Here is a 13829-nt window from a genome sequence, read left to right as displayed (position 1 = left end):
GCTGACGCCTTCTGTAACAGCGTCAGCGTGTATTCAAACCCTATCTGTCGCTGTTCGTTTTCAAATAATATTGCATGTACTGTACTACAGGTATTTTAGAATAAAAACATACATTTGATTTCAGTCAGTCTGTAAGAGCCAGTGTAAATGCATGATAATTGTAAAGGTTAGCTTTTTTTTTTTTTAAATTCAGTTCCATTCTCTCAGTCGCGTTCACAATACCCATCTGACATTGCTGTTTTCACATAAAGACGCGCTATAGCTCAAATGTGATTTATTTGGAGACGCGCTATAGCTCGAATGTTATTTACTGTATATAGGGAAGAAAGTACAGTGTCAGGTGCTCATTCAGTGTAATAGGAACCATAGCACAGAGAGATGTGTACACTGCATCAAGTACACATGTTGTAAATGTAGGAAGGGTGTGTGGGAATTGTTAGTATTTGAATGTGATGATTTTATATAGCACAGATCGGAAATCAGCAGTTCTTAGCATTGCCCCACGCAAGCTGTCGTATCAACCGCCTACTGTAACTTGCTTTTTTCTTTTCTTATAGTCTAGAATAAAAGTGCCCTTGTTTTGTTATACTTGCACATCAACATATGTTCCTGTGTTTGAGCGACACAGGCATGCTCAAAAAAACTCCCAGATAATCAATCAAGGTTGGCATCCTTCAACATCTGCAGTAAGATGCTGCAGATGTTCTACCAGACGGTTGTGGCGAGTGCCCTCTTCTACGCGGTGGTGTGCTGGGGTGGCAGCATAAAGATGAAAGACGCCTCACGCCTGGACAAACTTGTTAAGAAGGCAGGCTCCATTGTAGGAATTAAAGTTGGACAGTTTAACATCTGTGGCAGAGCGACGGGCACTAAGCAAACTCCTGTCAATCATGAAGAATCCACTGCATCCACTTAACAGGATCATCTCCAGGCAGAGGAGTAGCTTCAGTGACAGACTTTTGTCACTGTCCTGTTCCAATGACAGACTGAGGAGATCGTTCCTCCCCCACACTATGCGACTCTTCAATTCCACCCGAGGGAGTAAATGCGAACATTAATTTTATTTTAATTCTTTTCATTTTTATTACTATTTAATTTAATATTGTTTCTTTGTATCAGTATACTGCTGCTGGATTATGTGAATTTCCCCTTGGGATTAATAAAGTATCTATCTATCTATCTATCTATCTATCTATCTATCTATCTATCTATCTATCTATCTATCTATCTATCTATCTATCTATCTATCTATCTATCTATCTATTAAAAACCAAGAAAACCGCTGTTTAAGACTAAAATAAGCAATAAGGGTTCAAAATCTTAAAGACCGAGACAACTAAAATGAAGCAGAAGTGTTACTTGAGCAATAAGTGCTTCTTATTAAGCAACTGGGTTGGAACAAAAACCTGCAGCCACTGCGGCCCTCCAGGAATGACTTTGCCCACCCTGGCCTAGTCATTCTGGCCCCCTAATCATCACCTGTCTCTAATTGGCTAACTATATCTCATTCTTTCACCACCTAACAGCTAATGTGTGCTGAGCATATTGGCACAAAAATGGCTGCCGTCACATCATCCAGGTGGATGCTACATACAGTATTAGTGGTGGATGAAGTGACTCCCCACATACTGAAGTGTTTTGAGTAGGGAGAAAAGTGCTATATAAATGTAAAAAATTATTATTATTATTACAATGGAAAATGTTGAATGGAAATGGAAACATTTTTAACAATTGGTAGTAGTCTTAAATATGGCCATCCCTCACTACACTTTGCTATAAATGCCACTTGTATTGGCTCTTAATGGCAACTGTCACCTTCAGTTTAATGCTAATGATTTTGTGCAAGCTTGTTCTAAGAATGTTTGCCTTCTTGTATGTTCTCATCTGCTCCTTGTTTCCTGCTTTGCCTGACCATTATACTGTTATCTTATTTGTCCTACATACCTTAATGTCCTCTTCCTTTCTGAACTAAATTTTAAAAGCCATCGTTAAATAATGACACCAACAACTTTCATCTCTGAAGTCCCCTGTGCTCACATAAAGCAAGATGCATGACTAAAGGGAAAGACTGAATGCTCAACAGGACATAAGATTCATGCATTGTTTGGTATAAACATTCTTATTTTTGTAAAGTTGGTTCCAAGGAAATTCTATCATCACTCATAATAATGTTTTGCCTTGTTGTTAACAACGCAGTTTTTTCCCTGTCATGGCATTTAGATATTGTAGTTTATATGATGATATTTGAAAAGTAATATACCTTGGCGATTTCTAAATATTTCAATAAATGTTGAGCTTTTAAAAAATCTGTTTAGTTGGGTCTTTAACATTGTAGAAGGGAGAATACAAGTACTTGCCTGCTTTTGATTTTGATTGTTTAATATTTTTTTAAACATGTATGCCATAGCTCATTTTTTCTTTTTCTGAGTAACAGAACCAAAGTGAACTTGAACAGTTCCTGTAACTGAGAAAGTCTATTTAACACAAGTAATTGCATCCTCATTTTGAATTGTATTTTTACAATTGCCCTCTTATAGCACTATACATTTTGACAGATAGGGGGTGCTATCGTCCCCTTGAACCCTCAGACCGGATGCCAGACACCAGGTTAAAGTCCAATAAATATTTTTATTCGGACCAAACAGTGCACAAAGCACCCTCCACTCCACAATACAATAATCGCCCACTCTCCCAGACGCATTGCCACCCTTCCTTCCGACTTAGCTCAACCCTGGGACCTCCCACAGTCCTTTATATAGTCTGTGACCCGGAAGTGTTTTCTCTCTCTGTCCATGTGACTGGTAACACTTCCAGGTCAGATAAAAACTCCTCTTCTTCAACCCGGAAGCATGTCATTTCTCTGTCCATGTGACTTGGATGCACTTCCAGGTTGTAGAGAAAACCATTGTTGTTCCTCCCTGCAGCGCCTTCTAGCGGCCCCCGTGGTATCCAGCAGGGCTGTGGATAAAAACTCCATTGTCCATAATTCCCTGCTGGCATTCGGGGCACCTCCATGCTGCACCTGGTGGCCTGGGGGTATTGGCCAGGATGAATGGCCGGCCATAGTCCACAACATTTTTACAAAGCCATTTTAAATAAACGACAGAATTAAATGCATTAAAACAAAACACTATCCTAAAAGGTGCTCATTTACAGTATATACAATTTACTTTAAATATATTTGTATAACATACATTGTTATTTAGGTTTGTTGGTGCTTACAAATTTGTAACTTAATAGCAAGGCTTTGTAACTATTTTTATAGTGTATCTGAACAGAAAGCAAACCAGATTATTTATTTATTTATTTATTATTTGGCTGATGCCTTTATCCGAGGAGACTTTCAACATTCAAGGTACAATTGATTACATTTCTTTTGTTTTTCCAATTAGAGTGAAGGCAGGTAAAGTGATCATGGTCATATAGTGTCAGTAGTGGGGTTTCAGCCTATACTCTCAGGGTTTAAATTCCAAAGCTTTCACAATAATGCCACACTGCCTGCTAGGAAAACTAGTTAAGGTGTAAAGCAATCTCAGTGTTTTGAATTTGTGGTAGTGATTGTTTCATGAAGAAAGTAGTGAAGAGATTATTATTATTAATGCAAACAGTAGGTTAAGAAGGTATGATTTCAGTAAAAGAATCAGAGAACACAATTTTAATGGCTACATTGTTATTTTTTTTCTGCTGTTCTAATTTTTCACAAAATGATTTCCTTTTACATGCATTTATTTCTAGCGTCCTCATTTTTGAAGCAAGCTCTAGAAGGAGAATACCCCAAGCTTCTAAGATTGTACAATGATCTGTGGAAGCGTGTCCAGCAGTACAGCCAAAGCATTCAAGGCACAGTAAATGCCAGTGGAAATTCTGACTTACCACCTGAACTGCCTTCTGGTGAAATGGAGACACCTGATATATTTATGCAAAAGAAACAAGACTATGAGTAAGTTATAATTCATTGAAATTTCTAGTTTATTTTTCTTTGTTGTTTTCTCATATGTTATGTTAATTGTTTCAGATGGTTAGCTTTTCATTTCATTTACATTAACATCAAAATAAATTCACCTTCCCTTCAGTGCTGTTAGTATTTTCTCACAGGGATAATGGCTTTTGTGTGATTTCACTTGGTTACTTGTACAAGTTATATAATAATTTTCAAAATTAAAGTACTAGGCCTACTTTGTCATAATTAAAATAAATTCCTGATTTAAGTATGCTTTCGTTTGTTCAAACTGGACCACAAACCTGAATAGGTTATTATATCATTACATCATACAACTCACAAACATATCCACACTCACACCTCACATTTAGAGTAACCAAGTACAGTATATGGAACTATCCAGTCTAATAATACAGACTGTCTCCTGAAAGTGAGCTTTCCTGCAAGAAAGGCATTTTTCTGAAATAAAAGTAACACTGGTGATCCTAAGGGAACTGTGGTGTTCCAGAACTGAAATGGAATGTGCTTTTCAGGTGACAAAATAATACTTCATAGTACTTTATAGATAAGGTTTCGGTGAAAAAGTGTTATGACAGAAGATACTTCTGTGAATAAAATAAATACCAACATCTCTGAATTTTTCACATATTGCACTCTCAACTATTACATAAAAGATGAAACTTTGGGCAGAGTATTGGTGGCAACATCATGTTATGAAGTGCTTATAGGTGGCAGTAACAGAGTCAATTACAAGGATAAGAGGAACACTAAATGGACAATCTTTAAAGAGAAATTACGTCAGTCTGAGAAAGCTGAAAGACTTCACACTACAACCAAAACAAATTGTCAGTGGCATTAAAACAGTGAATGCTCTTTATACTGTAGATATGGTCCTAATTTAAATTCCACTAAAAATATATAAGCTTGCTTGAGGATTGAAAGAAAAAGTGGTAAAAAATCACCAGTCATATTCAAAAAACTCAACACAGGGTATTAAATGCTTAGGTAAATACAAAGTTTATTTTTTTATGCAGTTCAGATTTTTTTACAGCAATTATACTATTTCTAAACAAAAGTACAAGCTGTTTTGTTAAGCCATTAATGCATCTAGGATTGTGTTTTGTTGTAATTTGTGTTAAAAGTTATTTTCTTTTTGATGCATTCACCTGCTTTTATAATCCTTTCTGAAAATTTTCCTTTAGGATTTGATTGTTTTGCTAATCTAAACTCTTATTCTGCATTTAATTTTATTCACCTTGTTCAGACCTTGACATGCCATGGCTTGTTTAATAATTCAAAAGAATTTGGTTTATCTAAATAGGGCAGGAATAAATGACTAAGGGGAAAGAATATTTGTTTTCAACTTTTATTTTTAATAGGCAGAGTATGGATTTAATAATACTGTATAATAAGGCTTTTTCGGATACATTTATAATGGATATTTATATTTGAGAAAATTGATGATGAAATATTTCATAGTTAAGCATGATCGCCAAAAGAAGATTATGATCTGTCAGTCCTTTAAAATTGTTGTCAGCATGACTTAAGAGACATTTTAAGCTGATTTTGCAAACATAATTTTGAAGAATACTTCATAATCAATTTACTCTTTCATGCCATTTTTGCAGCATTATAGAATAAAAAGCTTCATTCAATAAGCAGAATGAAATAGACAGCCTGGTACTACATAGTACACAGAAAATAAAATTGTTTTATTATTGTGTACTACATGGCACGCAAGTAAAGAAATAAGACTAAAATATGATGAAGCAGAAAAATTCATCTATAGGCTGTCTTGCTGAGGAAAGTGGAAAGCCATGAATGTTTCTGATGGTCACTTTTCACATAAATGTCATTACTGCCTGTTACAGGATGATGCATTCCATGTAAATAGCACTGTTTTTCAAAAAAGTATTGAAATTCCAATATGTAACAACATATTCTTTTTGTTAAGGATTCTAATTAATCTGTTTGCAAACTGAATGCCATTTTGTCATTAAATATGGTAATAAATAAGTCTGTATACAGTAATAGACATTAAAACCTGTAATAAAATCACATTTTTACATTATAGATTACTTTAGCAACTTTGATGGTGTTTCTTGTATAGCAGTGTCCTGTGGTTGTGTAGTGTAACAGTATTTGTTTTTTATTTTTATTATTAATTGACAACTGGACCTTTGGTAAGGCCAATAGAATCGACTAAGACTTGTACTGTTCTTTTCATCCTAGTTCTCTGTGGATCAGGGTTGTAGACCTTTCTATATATTACATTGCACATCTATTGACATTGTCAAATAAAAAAGAAGGACTTCTCTATACTCTGTAAAATAGATTATGTTGGTTTCTACTAGTTTCAATTAAAAAAAAAAACTGCAAAACAATGTTATTAGAATGTTAAAATATAAACCACCAAAAGCAATAATCTGCACTTTCTGGAAGTGTACAAACTGTAAAGTGATCACATTAAGTGCCATATCCTTTAGTTTGATAGCTACCTTTTTTTGGATTGAAGCCATCACCTGTACCCAAGGGACCAGTGAAGAACTCGGATGTAGTAAAGATTGGACGTTTAAAGAGAAGACTGTTTTGATTAACTTCACCTTGCTTCAGTATGACAATTAAGAAGTAACTGCAAGTTCTGGAATGCAGATTTTAAACTTTTGGGAAGGGAAGGTTGTTTTATAAAGTAGCACACTCCGCATGTGTACTTCACGTTTTTAGATTTAGCAAAAAAGGAGTGCCCACGAAAGCCAAGTCAAAAAATTCAGTGCCCACTTTGTCAAATGACAATTGCCATCTTCCCAGCAAAAAAATGCCACCAACAAACATTCTCATTCCACTTCTTATTAAACTAAAAGGAAGCCAAACTCACCTATTTAAACTAAAAGGAAGGCAAACCCACCTACCTGGATTTAGCACACACATCCAAAGAGACTCTGACAAGTCAGATCATAACTTGTGTTTTGTCCTGGTAGAGCTCTATATTACTCTACTTTCCCATTTTGTATTCTTTAATGAGTAGTCTTTGTCAGAATGCCTCAAATCCCATAGACTTACCACTGTTTACAAGTGTTCTCCACACCATCCCTTCTACATCTATAACCTCAGGTAATTACATATAGTAAAAAGGACAAGCAGGAGTTAAGTTACAACTTAAATAATGTACCATTGATAATATTCATAAAATAATAACAATAAGCAAAGTACATTTTTATATTGGCAGCCATACAACCTGATAAATGCTAATATGTAGTTTCAGGCAGCACACAGACTTTCAGTTACTTTAAGTGTCTCTAGTTAAGTCCTCATTTTACGGCTTTCTTCAGGACAGGCCACATGCCTGTCTCAGTATGGCTGCTAAGTTGTGCTTCTCAGTGTTGACTTCTTTTCATTTCATGGTGTGCGAGATGCTCCTTCATCATGATGATAAGAGAAAGGGATGGGTAAAGCAACCAAATTTATACATTCTTTGTCCAAATCCTTTCACCAATAGGGCAGCATGCTACTGCTCAATCCCAAACAGCCATACTTTAGACCGATGGTGCACACAGTATCTGTCACACCTACCCCCAAAACGATTTGTTGAGCTGATGTTGGCCAGCAAGGTATTTTGGCTTTCTTGTGGGGTTTGATTGAGAGAGTCTTGCGGGAAAATCACTTGCCAAACTGATTTTAGGCTCTTCCCCTGACCCTGACATCAAATTACAAAGTCACAGTCCTAAAATGGGTTGGTTAGCCAAATATCAAATCACCGCTGTTCCTATCAGTGCTATAACACTAATATAACACTGCTTTGTCAAAGTCACAAGTAAAGACATACAAAGTATTCATCAACTTGTATACAAATATTTCACACCACAACAACTTGACAGTTATAATCCAGATACTTGCACAACGTATTTTTGCAGACTTTTGCAAATAGGAGATTAAAGGCTGTGACTTTGAGAATACTAAGAGTATGGTGCAGTAGCCATTCTTGCGTAGTTTGCATTATGATTGTAGTTCTGAGCTTCCCTGGAAGTGCTCAGACAAATAGAAGTGTCATTCATACTGAAATAAACTTCTTTTCAGGTGACCAAATCAGTTCATATCATAAAATTAGCATGCAGTCTATTACACATTTTAATTAAGTCTATATTTTTGAACAGTTCAATTGCAAAACTTATTTTTTTGTCAAAAATAGGCAAACAAAATGTACAGTAGTGTGAAAAACTATTTGCCCCCTTCCTGATTTCTTATTCTTTTGCATGTTTGTCACACAAAATGTTTCTGATCATCAAACACATTTAACCATTAGTCAAATATAACGCAAGTAAACACAAAATGCAGTTTTTAAATTATGGTTTTTATTATTTAGGGAGAAAAAAAAATCCAAACCTACATGGCTCTGTGAGAAAAAGTAATTTCCCCCTGAACCTAATAACTGGTTGGGCCACCCTTAGCAGCAATAACTGCAATCAAGCGTTTGCGATAACTTGCAATGAGTTTTTTACAACGCTCTGGAGGAATTTTGGCCCACTCATCTTTGCAGAATTGTTGTAATTCAGCTTTATTTGAGGGTTTTCTAGCATGAACCGCCTTTTTAAGGTCATGCCATAGCATCTCAATTGGATTCAGGTCAGGACTTTGACTAGGCCACTCCAAAGTCTTCATTTTGTTTTTCTTCAGCCATTCAGAGGTGGATTTGCTGGTGTGTTTTGGGTCATTGTCCTGTTGCAGCACCCAAGATCGCTTCAGCTTGAGTTGACGAACAGATGGCCGGACATTCTCCTTCAGGATTTATTGGTAGACAGTAGAATTCATGGTTCCATCTATCACAGCAAGCTTTCCAGGTCCTGAAGCAGCAAAACAACCCCAGACCATCACGCTACCACCACCATATTTTACTGTTGGTATGATGTTCTTTTTCTGAAATGCTGTGTTCCTTTTACGCCAGATGTAACGGGACATTTGCCTTCCAAAAAGTTCAACTTTTGTCTCATCAGTCCACAGGGTATTTTCCCAAAAGTCTTGGCAATCATTGAGATGTTTCTTAGCAAAATTGAGACGAGCCCTAATGTTCTTTTTGCTTAACAGTGGTTTGCGTCTTGGAAATGTGCCATGCAGGCCGTTTTTGCCCAGTCTCTTTCTTATGGTGGAGTCGTGAACACTGACCTTAACTGAGGCAAGTGAGGCCTGCAGTTCTTTAGACGTTGTCCTGGGGTCTTTTGTGACCTCTTGGATGAGTCGTCTCTGCGCTCTTGGGGTAATTTTGGTCGGCTGGCCACTCCTGGGAAGGTTCACCACTGTTCCATGTTTTGCCATTTGTGGATAATGGCTCTCACTGTGGTTCGCTGAAGTCCCAAAACTTTAGAAATGGCTTTATAACCTTTACCAGACTGATAGATCTCAATTACTTCTGTTCTCATTTGTTCCTGAATTTCTTTGGATCTTGGCATGATGTCTAGCTTTTGAGGTGCTCTTGGTCTACTTCTCTGTGTCAGGCAGCTCCTATTTTAGTGATTTCTTGATTGAAACAGGTGTGGCAGTAATCAGGCCTGGGGGTGACTACAGAAATTGAACTCAGGTGTGATACACCACAGTTAGGTTATTTTTTAACAAGGGGGCAATTACTTTTTCACACAGGGCCATGTACGTAGGTTTGGATTTTTTTTTCTCCCTAAATAATTAAAACCATCATTTATAAACTGCATTTTGTGTTTACTTGTGTTATATTTGACTAATGGTTAAATGTGTTTGATGATCAGAAATATTTTGTCTGACAAACATGCAAAAGAATAAGAAATCAGGAAGGGGGGAAATAGTTTTTCACACCACTGTATATATTCTAGTATACTCAAGCAGAACATTAACCTAAAAAAACACTGTAAACTATTGTAGTAAATCAAGTAATCCATATATTTAATCTTAAAGATTACAATTTTATAAAAGTACAACATTTTAAACACATATGTATTTCAAGTATGTATCAGCCTAATTTTGTGATGGGGAGTGAGACAGAGTTATTGGACAGATACTACAAATGCTAGAAAACAAAAACATTAATGTGCAGGCTCTGTAACTGTTACCTTTTGTCTAGTGCAAAGAAGTTTACTAAATCCTAGAACTTTCAATGTTATTCAGAGTATTAAGGAAATATTCATTAGAGACAGTCTCACTCAGTTCTTTTCCAAATTACAACAGTTAGTACTAAATAATCTAAAGTAAAGTTCAGAGATGCTCTAAATTGAGTCCTCTTTTCTAGTGTCATCTTCCTAATTTATTACTCAAACGTTTGTCCTCCCACTGATGAGTTTCCTGGCTCAAGCCAACCAACGGTTTGTTTATTTTTTTCCTACCGGCTTAATTTATTTATGGACACTGTAAATATTCTTCCCATAGAAAATTTAACAGCAAACCCCAAAATGTATTTTAATATAGTATCGATGTGAACACAGTCATAAAGTGTGCTACAAAAAAAAATGTCTGTTTTATTCAGCCTCTCAACATTGTTTGTAAAGTATGTAGTCATTCTGATTCCATTGCTCTGTGTCAGGTGACAGTCAAAGTGCAGAGCTCTTTCTGGCTACTTAAAGCACAAATGTGCAGCACACAAGGATTTCTAAATTATGCATGCCACAATGTTCTAGTTTCCCCTGTATTTTTTAATTTAATTAAAATTTCATATAAAATGGTAAATGTTAAAAAACTGTTATGCCATAAATCACTGCAGAAATCTGTGTTTTAACCATAATATTAACTAAATGGCCTTAGTTCTTAATGGAAATCATTACATTATTTTTGGGGGTCATATGAGGAATGTGGCCTTTAGTCTTAGTTAGAGGTTGTTTTATTAGATAGATTGTTATCCAGAATAAATTATCTTCCTGAGCCATATCCATGTGTTTCATTTCACTTCTTCCTTGGATTTTTGTATTCAAATGCAAAATTTCTGCATTAACAATACTATGCTTGTTTTCTTTTGCTAATAATTTGAAGTTCTGCAAGTTTTTATTCTAGATAAACGAGGAACTGAATCACCTTTTATTTATAATTAAATCACATATTGAATTATCAGCAAGTTTATTTTTTTATTGATTTTAATAATTATGTCAGATCATTTCAATGTATTTAATGTACAGGGGAAAAATCACATGGCTACATTTACACATAGTGCGCCAGTTTAATGTAGCCAGTTAACCTAGTTTGCATGACAGTGCAACCATAATAATTCAAATAAAACAGACTTTAGCACTGACATATACCAGTATGTTTATAATATCAGATGCTAGGAATAAAGTTATTCTGGAGGAAAAATTCATAAGTTTTTGATAGATCCAGCAATCACACGTAATATGGCAGTGCCAGTACAATGACAGTTAATAAAAGCAACTGTTCAAATTTGTCAATAAAGGCACTTTAAAAAGGCAAAGAGGACTGGTGGGTCTTCAGTCCAGATCTAAGCATCAGGACAGATGGAGTCTCATAAACAGACTTAGGAAATGAGTTCCAGAGAGTATGAGCCACAAAGCTGAACAGATATGTGCTAAAAGTTGCATAACAGTGTTTCTTCATCTGCTATGCATTTTTACTGCTTGTGATTAATAACTAGAATGTCAAATTGATTCTTTTAACTGAAGGCACACTGTTAAGTTAATAACTGTAGCTGACCCTTGTGAACAAATCTTAGCACAAGGAGTGGACATGTTCCCAATTTTCCAAATTTTGCCATATTTAATAAGAATAATTAAATCTGATGTTTCTTGCTCATATATTGAACAGAAAGTCCTCTGTAGGTTCAAGGATTACAGCTATTACTTTTTAACTGAATGTACATAGCCAGAAATGCAATAATATGTAACTAAGTATTAGGAGTACCTAGGAACTTCAGAAGAACTTAAAGCTCTTCAGGAAGCCCAAGTGTAAGTTCAAACTAACATTTTGTTTTTAATGTGGTGTTATTCTTTATTTTGGATGTACTGTCATGTTCTGGAAGTTTTTTTTGTATTTTGTGATATTTTTGGCTATGGAGTGTACTCACAAAGAAAGACAAAGAGAAGGCAGTTTAAGCCACTGAGAGCATTTGAAAAGACACAGAAAACTGACAATAAATTTGAACAAGAGCAGAAGCTAATGAAATTTATAGCATAATTTCAATGTTGTTAATATTTCAAAATTTTGTTTCCCTTTAAACTGCAAGGTGATGTGTAGTGAAATCAGAACAATGCTCTTTGAATATTATCAGTTGACTTATGACACAAAATAACTGGACATCCAATGCAAAAATAGTGTAAAATGTGAAAGAATTATAGTTCTTCACCAGAGATTTAGTACTTTGCAAGTTAATTTAATCATTCACACAAAATATCTCTATAAATGTGTGAATCACTGCTTGCTAAGATGAGGAAGGGAAGGAGAATAGGATTAAATATATATGAAAAGATCTGCACAGAGAGGCTTGTGATGGTATGAGGTTTCATTTGATAATATGCCATATATAATATCTGTTATATCTTATATCATATAGCAATACCTAGGGCAGTTTTTTATGGAGCTTAGAGTATCCTTTCACCTTCGTTACTCTCATAGTGCAGTGAACAGTTGTGTTTTTTCAATTTCAATAATAGCAAGGTGAAAATATTATGAAAAACAGTTATTAACCTTTTGACTGTTTAGTGTTTTACAAATAAGCACCTACAGTTGTACTTGGGGACTTTATTATAGTGAGATTAAGATAATGTTACTTAGTTATACCCCAGTGTTACATTGTTCCATGTCAACAAACAATAGACATTATCACAGAGAGAAAACAGGTTGTATAGCAGCGGGATCCCATAAACCCTTATACAGTTCAGTGGTATGCAGGGATTTCATACATTTATACCTTCCATGGCTGAGCAAATAAAGTAGTACCAATAGAGCATAATGTTTCTATATCCTGACAGAGGCAGCATTTTGTTAACTCATACCCAAAGAGTTTTGTATGGACTACTGTCCATGGTGATAACTACTAAAAGAGAAACCTGAAAACTAAAGTATTTAAGTTAATTTCATTTGCATGTTTATATAGTACACACAAAGAGTACAATTCATAAAAAAATATACATGACAAAATATATAAAAGAAACACACATGGCACCCTCTGTGGACCAATTGTGATTATAAAATGTAGGTTGTCCAGATTATCTGGAGCATGATGTTTAATGTGTTATAGCACTAGTCCCACAAAACATTTCAAAGCGTTTCATCACAATTCAAATGAGTGCCACCAGTCAGTAATTACTAATATGGTTCTCTTTTTTCCTTTGGTACAGAGATAATGTTGTGTTTTTGAGAAATGTCAATGAGGCATTAAAAACTGTCCATAAAAGTGCCACCTAATGTGGAATAGTTTTTTTTTTTTTTAAATAGAAAAAAACAAGTAGATTGGCTACTTTACAGAAGTTAATTCTTTTAAAAATTCTCTGTATGTCATCCTCAGAATCAGGGAAGAATGAATTACGCTATGCTTCAGGTATTCACATGGATGAAATTTTGTTATTGCAATTGAATTTGATGTAGAATGTAATGCTTCATACTTCATTTGTTAGAGAGAAAGCATTGTTGCAGTTGGAAGAGACTTTGTTGTGTAATCCATAAGTATCTGTTTTTTCTTAAAATTTTTACATATATCTTTGGTTTAAAGTTTTTATATTTAACAACTTTATAATATTGTTTTCTTCAGCTCTTGCCTGCATTTCTTGTTGTTTTTATCTTGCTAACATGAAATGTGTTAGTGTGTGCCTTCAGTAAATTATAGATTTATTGGTAATTTACATTTTATTAGGAAATATGCAGACTGTAGGCACGGAATCATCCATGTATCTTTTCATTTAACCAATGACTATCAGAGCTACCACTACCATTC

General features: G+C 35.1%; 1 protein-coding gene across 1 annotated transcript in view; it reads left to right on the top strand.

Moving 5' to 3' along the window:
• The window catches only part of cog5 (component of oligomeric golgi complex 5), a 565478-nt gene that overhangs the window by 374500 nt on the left and 177149 nt on the right, over positions 1–13829 (top strand). Inside the window, exon 12 of the mRNA XM_039761193.1 lies at positions 3736–3940. Within this exon, the coding sequence (XP_039617127.1) occupies positions 3736–3940 (205 nt within the window). The remainder of the gene's footprint in view (positions 1–3735; positions 3941–13829) is intronic.

The sequence above is a fragment of the Polypterus senegalus genome, chromosome 8 (assembly GCF_016835505.1).
Source record: "Polypterus senegalus isolate Bchr_013 chromosome 8, ASM1683550v1, whole genome shotgun sequence".
Lineage (NCBI taxonomy): Eukaryota > Metazoa > Chordata > Cladistia > Polypteriformes > Polypteridae > Polypterus > Polypterus senegalus.
This window is presented reverse-complemented; position numbering and strand designations above follow the sequence as displayed.